Source organism: Nicrophorus vespilloides, unplaced genomic scaffold, assembly GCF_001412225.1.
Source record: "Nicrophorus vespilloides isolate i.1.1-1 unplaced genomic scaffold, Nicve_v1.0, whole genome shotgun sequence".
Taxonomy (NCBI): Eukaryota; Metazoa; Arthropoda; class Insecta; order Coleoptera; family Silphidae; genus Nicrophorus; species Nicrophorus vespilloides.
Genome location: NW_017099752.1, coordinates 4,923 through 15,807, shown reverse-complemented (window position 1 = coordinate 15,807; position 10,885 = coordinate 4,923). Strand labels below are relative to the sequence as shown.

The 10,885-nt window shown below is 31.9% G+C and overlaps 1 protein-coding gene across 1 annotated transcript; it reads left to right on the top strand.

Annotated features, from left to right (window-relative positions):
* Positions 1-372: 372 nt before the first annotated feature.
* On the top strand, positions 373-10,635 carry LOC108565492 (neutral ceramidase). Its single transcript, XM_017924997.1, has 13 exons — positions 373-518; positions 3,495-3,638; positions 3,699-3,875; positions 3,938-4,065; positions 4,285-4,486; positions 5,833-6,042; positions 6,094-6,213; positions 6,353-6,547; positions 9,155-9,388; positions 9,457-9,552; positions 9,822-9,989; positions 10,057-10,169; positions 10,388-10,635. The coding sequence occupies exons 1-13, from the start codon at positions 381-383 to the stop codon at positions 10,560-10,562; spliced, it is 2,100 nt and encodes a 699-aa protein (XP_017780486.1). The 5' UTR covers positions 373-380; the 3' UTR covers positions 10,563-10,635.
* Positions 10,636-10,885: the final 250 nt, after the last annotated feature.

Sequence of the window (10,885 nt, the reverse complement as noted above, 5' to 3'; positions counted from 1 at the left end):
TTATTTCGCTACATTCATATATTTCTTTAACCTTTAACTCTTTATCCAATCCATCAGTCTCGTTACTTTTTAAGCTAAAAAAAGGAGATGGATGAGACGAGTTAAATATTCCACACACCTTCAATATAAAACACCCTCCACCTGCCAGAAAAGAAAACAAGTAAAAAAATTTCGTTCATCATCATCATCAAGAAGCAACGTCCATTATTCATTATGCTATTAGCTCACGTTTATAAATTATGAATCAAAAAAAAAAATTTTTCTTTTTTCCACTCAACTGATATTTGAAATAATGCATATTATACGCATAATGCATTCTTTTTTCCGTGATTTATTTCTTTTGTTTTCTTATGCTTCTTTTTCTCTTCAGAGGATTTACGATGATGGCCGTACGTAAATCAAGTGCGCTTTTCAGTTTATTGGCCATTATTTCGGCGCTCGCTGGTCTTGCAAATGCCGACTACGAAATAGGCGTAGGAATCGCCGACTGCACTGGACCAACTGCAGAAATCAATTTCGTAAGTATCAATTATACTAATTTTACATTTAATCCTATCAGTATATGTAAACCGATCACTGTTAATAGGATAAACATAGAGTTTGAATCGATTTGCTCTAATTGAACGTAATCCTACCATGGATCAATACAATTAAAAGTATCTTTAAAATAGATTAAAATTGTACATATTTCTTTAAACTCCAAAGTAGAATTGAGAAGGAAATTACATTAATATTAAATATGTTTTCTGCAAATTTAGTAATAAGTTCTATACGGATAATTCTAAGCTGTAAATGAATTTCCTGGAATTATAATCAATTATTCTCATGTAATATACACACGTCAAATTTTAATCCCCAAATTAGCTAATTACTATTAACATTTCAAAAGCAGATTAATTATGTATACATTATTAATCAATGGATTTGCTTATATTTTCTCAAAGCTTTAACAATTATGCGTCAAAATGTATTACGATCATAAAATTTCTTTTATAATATTTCCAATAGAGCCCAAGTTTTCTACATTCAAAGCTTTCAATTGAAGAATTGCAACCCATGGAAATTTAAAAGTATTGAATGGAAAGTATTGAAAAAAAAAGAGAAGTTATTTACAATGCGAAGCCTTTAATTAAATTACGCTGTGCGTATAATTCTCGATTCGCAATGAATTTCTAGGAACAACAAAGTTTTCCTTCATAAATGAAGTAACTTGATATTGAATTACCTATAAATAACAAGACTTTAATTAAATTACTTTGCGTAACGCGCTGCGCTTTTTTGTTTGTAATAAACTGTACAAATTTCACGTTTTGCTTAATTAACCACGAAATATGTAAATTAAAGATAATATTTTGGTCTTTCCAATAAGCTTACTGGTTTATTTGTAGTAATTGCTGTTTTCTTGTAATAAAATGTTCAAATTTGGATAGCGAAATTTTCACATTTTCGTTAATTACTCAACAACCACGAATTATAATAAAAACAACAAATATGTATATTGAAGATAATATTATGGCCTTTCCAATAAGCATACTTCGAGATTTGTACTATTTTCTGTTTTATAGTAATAAGCTGTCAAATTTGGGCAACAAAATTTGGTTAAACCTAATAATTAATAATTCTAAAAGAATTAATCTTGACATTTTTACTTTACTTTAACACAGATATTTTTAATATATAATTTTTCTTCTATATATTTTACAATTTAATTAAAAGATATTTTGTTATAATAATGAAATTTTAGAATTTTTCGTATTTTTTTCGTGATTTTGAAAGGATTAATGTAACTAAATCTGTAGAAGGGAAAACAGAAATGATCACAAGTTTTAATAACGAACGCTGGATTATACTCGTTTAGAAATACAACAACAAACTTTTCAACGTAATCAGTTTTAGTCATTTAAAATGTTTGAAACTCTCCATCTACCTAAAAAAAAATGTAGATAAGTTCATTAGTAAATAAAAATGTATGTTGAATGAACAAAAAACAAGCTATTAAATTTGTTCATTTCTAATTGAATGAGTTTTCCGTTTTCTTTTAATTTTCGTTTTGTTGTTATAACATAACAATTGCTAAATTGTAGACAAAGATTTGATTGTTATCCGAAGCAGTAAATTGAAACAGTTTATGGAAGCAGTATGAAGGATAATTGTCTGTAGTAAATCCTGCGGATATCCCTGCAGGAGCATCAATCTGAGATACGATCGATTGTTGAGACTCTCCTGAGAATCGCAAATCCTCGAATTACGACTTGCGACATTAAATGATTGTTTGTTTGCCATTCGAATGTACATACACAAACCGTCTCCAAATTCATCTCCTTGTAACGCACCGAGAATAATAATAATTCTGATCCTGCTTAGGAAACCCTTCGTTCCTTTATACATGAAACAAACCGCAGTTTATACTCCGCACGATTTGCTCATTTATCCTTCTTCTCGAAACTTTCATTTTTTTTTTAAATTTATTTGCAACGAATTATGAAACCAAACAAATAACCTTCGTTTCGTTTGCAAAAAGAACAAAAATGTAATAAAAGAGCATCAATATAAATATGAGTTGTATTTGTATTCGAGGAAAACAGGCTGCGAATGTGGATCAGGTCAATGTCGAGGAAAATATGATCACAGCGTAAAGACCGATCAGATCAAGGATAATCTTTGCGTCCTTTTTTTTTTTGCTTCGACTGGTTTTTATTATATATGAAGGGAAAGGAATAAATGTATTTTTCTTTTATTGTTAAATTGAATGGAAAATGGATTTCTTTTTCGATTTCGTCCAATTCGAATCTTTATTACACAGATCCACCTGTTTCATAACTTTAGCAGAATCTTTGAAATCGTGACTAGAACAAGATTAGACTGTTAACTTTCACTTGATGACAAAACTTTAGAATCTTGTGGAATATTTGGGTACAATACAAACGCGTTTTGCATAATAATTTTGCACAATTCTACTTGCATCTAAATTATTATTTTTTTTATAAAATATTACAATTTTGTTACTTTTTACCTTAAATTATTATAGATTTATACATTTTCCTTAGATTTAGTCTAAAAACAATTTGATTGGTATTTTCATGATTGTTTTATCTTCTTTTTTAATTAAAATTAATTATTGTGTGTTTATTATAGAAATTGTTTCATTGACTTTGCATTGAGATTCATTATCTTTCTTAAATATGTTTAATTTTTATAAATTCACATGTTATTTTCAACACACAAATCTAATCTAATTGTTACATAATTTACTGTATTTTTTTTAGTTCATTATTTCAAATTTTCAATAATTTATTTTGGGTTAATTTTATGTTAACAAAATGCATATATATTCTGAAACATATCTATTCATAAATATGTAAATATTACAACCGTTACATTGTTTTAAGTTTCTTTCTTTAAGTTTCACTTAAAATTATTTCAATTTCTTCTATTTTTTTTTATTGTTTTTGCTTCTCATTTGTGTATAAGAAATAAATTGACGTTCGTTGCAGATGGGATATGCGAAAGGGACGCAAAAAGGACAAGGATTGCATCTGAGGCAGTTCGCAAGAGCGTTCATCATCCAGGACTCCGAGAACAGGATTGTATTCGTTACGGCTGACGTTGGAATGATTGGAATCGGAGTCAGACGAGAGGTACTTACAAAACTCATTTACTTGCACGAAATACTCACTATAGACAGCAATTTTCTGTAGGTTCTCAAGAGGTTGAGCGAAAACTACGGAGACATCTACAACGAGCAGAACGTCATCATCAGCGGAACGCACACGCACGGCGGTCCAGGCGGTTTCCTTATGGACGTCATCTTCGACATCACCTGTTTGGGCTTCTCCCGTGAGACCTTCAACGCTTACGTCGATGGAATTGTTAATGTATATCTCCAACTCAAATCGTTGTAAGGAAATCGCATTAATTTGTCTTCTCTTCTTTGTAGTCTATTAAAGCCGCTCACGAGCACATCGTTCCTGGAAAGATCTTCATTGGATCCACTCAGATCCTCGACGCCAGCATAAACCGCAGTCCTTCAGCTTACCTTTTGAACCCGCAATCCGAACGCGACGAGTGAGTATACCGCAAATTTCTCATTGATTCTCAAATAGAACAAATACAAGGATAACAAGGACGTTGAATCATTCGTGATTAATTACTTCTCTAATTAGGAATCTCTATTCAACATCTACTTACCTATAAGATTTACATTAAAACGTCCTTTAAAAACTTATAGTTTCTTTTCTAAAACTAATTATATAAATATTTTGCATTTTTTTTTCGTTCATTTAGATACGAGCACGATGTTGACAAAGAGTTGGTTCAACTGAAATTCGTCTCTTCCGTCGATAATTCTCCAATTGGTGTGATCAATTGGTTCCCAGTTCACGCCACTTCCATGAACAACACCAATCATCTAGTTTCATCAGACAACGTCGGATACGCATCCATTCTATTCGAGAAGAAACTCAACAAGGGCGCCTTGCCAGGAAAAGTGAGTAAAACATATTTGTTTTTAAATTAGTATTCGTCGTTTCAAACTAGCTAAAACAGAAAAATAAATCAATAAATTGAAAACTGTTTGATGTAAGACCATAAATTAGTTTTAAAATTAGACAGATTCAAGTTCAATAGTAAACCGAGAGAAAAAAAAATCTGTGGTGGAAGAAGCAGACTGTTTATGTTTATGCAATTTTTATTGAATCTGCTCGATAAATTTGCCTTCACACAAATTTTTTTTTTTTTCGCGTGCGTGTATAAAAATATCTTTTCTTTCGTATATTACGAGATATACGAACATCAAAGGTGAATAAAGTAATAAAGAACGTTTTTTTAAGGAGCGTTCATTATTTTTTGTTTATAAGATTCTGCGATATTGAAGAACCCTTCTTTTATTTTTTCGTATCTTCACGTTTTCTTACATTACTCGTGCCAATTACATTATAATATATACAAATTAAAGAGAAAATCATGTCCTTTTTAATTTTTCTTATAAGAGATTTATAGTATTTTCTGAATTAATGTAATAAATTATCAAAGTTGACATTATAAAATTTATTTCATTTTTCAATAATCATGTACGCTAATTAGTATATAAAAAAAATGCATATTAAAGACAAAATTGTGGCTTTTTTAATGAGCCTAATCCTGGATATATAATTTGGGTCATTTCATTGCAATAAGCTCTCAAAGTTGAGAAATTGATTTTAAAATTTTAGAGTTAAATTGTAACGAGAATGAAATTGTTATGGAAGTCGGAAAAGCGGATTTTATCCGGACAATTAATTCAGCAAATGAGTATTATCAAAAAGCAACGCGCCCTTTCACATTGTTATCCGAGCGTCAAAGGAAAAAGCGCGTTTTTGTTGTTTTTAATGTAATTGGGAGTGTAAAGGTCGCAAACAAATTTGCATGAAATCCGCTTCCGACTGGTAAAGGGTGAAAAAGAGATGGAAAGTTAACGAAGTGAGGGTGGGACGGTTTCAATTAATAAAAAATAGGTCGAATTAAATGCGTTACTGTAGAGCGGTTTTCCGTGTAAATAATGGATAATTACCGAAGTTTAATTGTTGCCGACGAATTCAAATTACTGCGTCTCGGATTTTCAATTCGCCGCGTTTTACAAATTGGCAACACTCGAATAAGGAAAACACGTCGACTCAATTTCTTACTTACTGTAAAAAGACTGGGACGTTTCTTCTCTCAGGAAAAACAACTTTGGTAACTTTTTGAATTAGATCGGAGTTCAATGAATATCTCTTACTTAATCATAAAAGTTTTCCAGTTAGTATTATCCGTGTATTCTTTCTATTTCTCCGATTTATTTCAATTTTTTTTAAGGGAAAATTTGTAGCTGGTTTTGCGTCGAGTAACTTAGGAGACGTATCGCCGAACATCAAGGGTGCGAAATGCATCAACACGGGAGAACCTTGCGACAGAGATTCGAGCACGTGCGGCGGTGAAGCCAAGTATTGCATCGCTTCAGGACCTGGTGAAGACATCTTCGACAGCACCAAAATCATAGCCAACAGAATCCTTAGCAAAGCCACCGTAAGCTCCTCTTAACAATTACTTAACTGATTTAATAACTCTGTGATTAAGGCCCTTTTTGATACCAACGATTCGACTGAGGTGACCGGACCGATTCGCAGCATCCATCAGTACGTGGACATGCCCAAACAGGAAATCGAGTATCAGATGCACAACGGAACAGTACAAAAGGTAATCAACGTTGTTTTTTGATGTTGTTGCTATTGATGGATTGCTTTGAAAAATTCATTTAAATAACTGTCATTTGGGGGGAAGATTAATCGCTGCAAGGGATGGAAATACGAGTAATTATTTTTTATTTTGAATACAGGTGAGAGGGTGTAAACCTGCCATGGGTTACAGTTTTGCCGCAGGTACCACAGATGGACCCGGAGAGTTCGATTTCAAACAGGGTACGACCACAACGAACGAGTTCTGGAACTTCGTCAGGGATTTCCTCGCGCCGCCCACAGACGAAGACATCTCTTGTCAATCACCGAAACCCATCCTCTTAGCAACTGGAAGGGTAAGTCCACAAGTTTGTTAACTTACAAATAATTAACGTTTCTTTAAAATCTTGAAATGTATATAGGGAACATTGCCTTTTCAATCATGAACTCAATTTATACATTTGCATAAATTAATTTTAGATTCGTTCGAAACTCAAAGAAGTATATTTTCGTAAAAACAATGTTACTCCTAAGATACGATCAAGGCTGAATGTCCTGGATCAATGCCCTTTTTGCTGAAAGGCGAATAAATATTTCTCTCTTCCTCAGCGTTTACATAATTGATGTTCGAGTTCATTTATTCCTTTCTTTATACGTCAATTACGTCAGTTACGTCAATTTCTGCTGTCTATAGTATTATGTTTCAAACGTAGTCTTTGAGTAATATTCGATAGTGCCGTTACAATAGAATATAGAATATCAAAGGCAAAAGCTCACAACGATTCCACATATTTCTATTTATACTATACACTTGGTTCTCTTTTTATGCGATAGATACGTTCCACAGGAAAACGCATAAAAATAAATCGCACTAAAAAGGAGTAGACACACGTATAAAAATAAAGGATACGTTTCATAATTTTTTAAAACCGCATAAAACTAAATCAATGAGTTACAATATCCGAAAATCGCATAAAAAAGGGTTTATTAAATTTCAGAAAAATAATTAGTCTTACTATATTCTTTCTGAAATGTTTATTCATAATTTTATAAAAACGGTAACAATCATAGACAAGTTTATTAAATTTCAGAAAAATATAATCTTAACATATTCCTTCTAAATTTATACGAAAAAATACAGAAAATTTTAATGAAAGTTAATCTTAACATTTTTTTTTCCTTTAGAATTATCGTCGCTATATGAGAGTGTTCGGCATAATTTGCGAACTGGTTCGAAATCACTTTCATCACTAGAAAAAATAGTTAGCATATCAGATCTATGTCCTGAAGATAATGATTCTTCACAAGAATTATCATCTTTTTCGATGAAATGGTTTGACAATTTGTGTCAAAACGTGTCATAATGGCTTAAAATAGTTATTTAAAAAAAATGCTTCTTGAAATAAAAACCGTATAACTTCAAAACCGCATAAAAAGAGGACCGAGTGTATTATAAAAGTTAAACAACAACCGGTGATAATGTTTATTTACAACTCTAACAAATGATTTAAAATTATACATATTGAAATATTTACTGTTTCTTTAATCAATTATTTTTTTGGTCAAATAATTAAAGAATACAAAATGTATTCACAATCTGTTCATCAATGAAAACATTGAGTAAATTTAAGATCGCGGTTGGCATTAAATGGATGATCTTGACTTAACCATTCGGCTATTAGTCGCCCCTGTTTAAATAAGATTTTTTATCATTATTACATTGGGTTATTACCTTTTTTAAAATAAACTAAGTTTCAGATTAAATCATATTTAATCCCAGCTAAATTTTTTCGCGTCGTAAAAGAAATTTGTATGAAAAACTTATTACATGCGGATTAAGTGTCTACACCGGATTAAACCAAGACAACATAAAAATTCAGTACAAACAACAAAACAAAATGTATACATTATAATTTAGATTATTAATTTAATAACGATTATTAATTTATGTAACAATAATAAATTGCGAATATTGTTTTATTTTCAGCGTAAATTACTGTACCCAAAAATTGTTAATTATCATACGAACGCACAAATTCTATTTAATTTAATAATAATTTTCATCTAAATATAATTTAATATCGCATAATTTGTATGCAAAATGTATTTACATCAATTGCATATATAAATATGCGTAAATGAAAACGAATAAATTAATTAATTTCAAATATTTCACTTATTTACTTCAATCAAAACATCCGAACTTGTTTTGCACGATTATCACTTGTTTTCAGAACGTAAAGAAGATCCTAGCAACAAAACAACACGCCTAAAGCTAAATGTTTCATATAAAAAAAAAAAGAATGCAGGAAAATAATATTTGCTTTCAATTTTCCTTCAAATAGAATTGCAACACTTTCACAATGTTTGTTTATATATAAAAAAAAACACGTTAAATAAAAAAAAATATATTCCATTAAACTAATTTATTTATCATAATAATTTATCAAATCTGTCGAAGGTTACGTAAATATATATGTTGTTGACGACGTGAATAAATATTTTTTTTACGCGATAATACGTTAATAAATTAGTTCTTGTTTACAGGAATATCAAAGTTATATTAATTTGTCAAGTTGTTTTATGTTTATTAAATTTCATATATTATTTAATAAACATAATTTTAATAAAAAAAATATGAGTCAATTAGTTAATTGAGACGTTGAATTATCGATCGAATTTATTTTGTAGAAAATTGAAGGAAGACACGTGCGACAATTTCTTTAATTGGACAGTTCCATAAGCTCCTTAGATTTTATGTGAAATACTGTTCATTAGAGATGATCAAAAACGATTCAAGTAATTAGGAAATACTTATCGTTTTGGAGAAATGAAGGAATTTGTAGGAAAAATGTAAATTAAATCTAAAGTCGATAATTGGTTTGCAATTGAAATAATCAGTTGGAATGATTAACGTTGAGGAGCGCCGGAGGCTTCACTTTAAAGATTATTTTGTTTCGCAGATGATTAAGCCCTACCAATGGCAGCCGGAGATCATCCCGACGCAGGTGGCTATGATCGGCGATGTTGTAATCGCTGCTTTACCCGGCGAATTCACCACGATGTCCGGAAGGAGGATGAAGAAGGTCATCAAGGAAACGGTGCTCGAGAACGGCGGGTCAGAGGACACCAAGGTCATCCTCGCAGGTCTCTGCAACGTGTACACTGATTACATTACAACACCCGAGGAGTACCAAGTAAATAATATATTGAGATTAAATTATATTAAAAGCAAGTTTTAACAATACGTTTGTTTGTGCAATAGATGCAACGTTATGAAGCTGCCTCGACGATCTACGGCCCTTACACCCTGCCCATCCATCTGAATCAATACAAATTGTTGACCGAAGCCCTGCTTAACGTAAGTCCTAATATTTGTGATACCCATCAACGTAATCAGGATTAAAGCTTTGTCCATCACAAAATCATTGCGCAATATTAAATTCCGCAAAATGGGCGTAGGATGAATTAATGAATTTCATATTAGCTTTACTTTTTATCCTTACAAAGCTGCGACTTCTAAATTTGAATATTTTTAATATATTTAAGTTTAAATTTGATACAATCATTGCAGTTTCTTAATATATTTGAAGAGATGAATGTTTAATTACTTAGAAATATTAATTTCAGGATCAAGATCTTGGATCCGGTCCAAACCCACCGGACTTCTCGAAGAAACTCATCTCGTTCATTCCTCCCGTAATCCTTGACCTTCCGGACTACTCGCGCGCTTTTGGAGAATGCCTCGAAGAACCCAACGAAGAAATCAATGTCGGAGAGACGGTTTCCGTGAAATTCGTGAGTTTCCTCTAACGAAAATTGCATTACATACAACAGAAAAGTATTGTCGCCACTTGGCTTTCAGGTCTCCGGACACCCGAGGAACAATCTGATGCACGACAAGACTTATTTGACTGTTGAGAGGCAGGAAGGTGAAGGTTGGAACGTCGTCGCTACAGACGGTTGCTGGGAAACGAAGTAAGTTTTCACGAATTTTACGTGACCGAAAGAAAATACAGTTGTTATCTATTAAAACAATTTGAAATTTCTACAGCAAATATCGAGCAGAAAAGTGAATCAACTTTTGTCTTCCAGTTTCTTAAAACGGAAAATTGTAAAATCAATACCTGTTGCTGCATCAGGAATTAATGAATGCCTCTCGGAATGTAATCAGGATGTTCTCTGTTTGATTTCAGATTTAGTTGGAACAGAACGTACTTCGCCTCCAGCGAGGTTACAATCGATTGGGAAGTAACTGATGAGGTGAAAGCGGGAACATACCGCATCCAGCATTTCGGGCATTCCAAATCCCTCTTCGGCGGGATCAAACCGTACCGCGGAACCACGAGACCCTTCAAAGTGGTCCATTAAAACTGTACACCATCAAATGTGATTTACGACTTGCCTATGCATTTATCAATAAAGAATAACAATTAAAAATAAATTTACCTTCCAGCTTAATTAACCCTTTGATCCCTGAGCTCCTCATCTTACAAAGTTCATGACCCTCGTCAATTCTCGACGAAATATGCAAGAAAAAATAGATGGTTTTCATTTATTTATCACGTTAAATTTATGTAACAGCAAATATACAGTTTCCACTTGAATGAAACTTCGATTTCAATTTACTTTGTAAATAAAAGAAAACTTTTGATGCAGTGAAATAAGAACGCAGAAATTTTAAGTTAATCGAA

Excerpts from the sequence above, each read along its gene's own strand:
- LOC108565492 (XM_017924997.1), top strand. The coding sequence starts at position 381 with ATGATGGCCGTACGTAAATCAAGTGCGCTTTTCAGTTTATTGGCCATT. Across the intron at positions 9,553-9,821 it reads TGACCGAAGCCCTGCTTAAC|GATCAAGATCTTGGATCCGG; the intron begins GTAAGTCCTAAT and ends TATTAATTTCAG. Across the intron at positions 10,170-10,387 it reads GACGGTTGCTGGGAAACGAA|ATTTAGTTGGAACAGAACGT; the intron begins GTAAGTTTTCAC and ends GTTTGATTTCAG.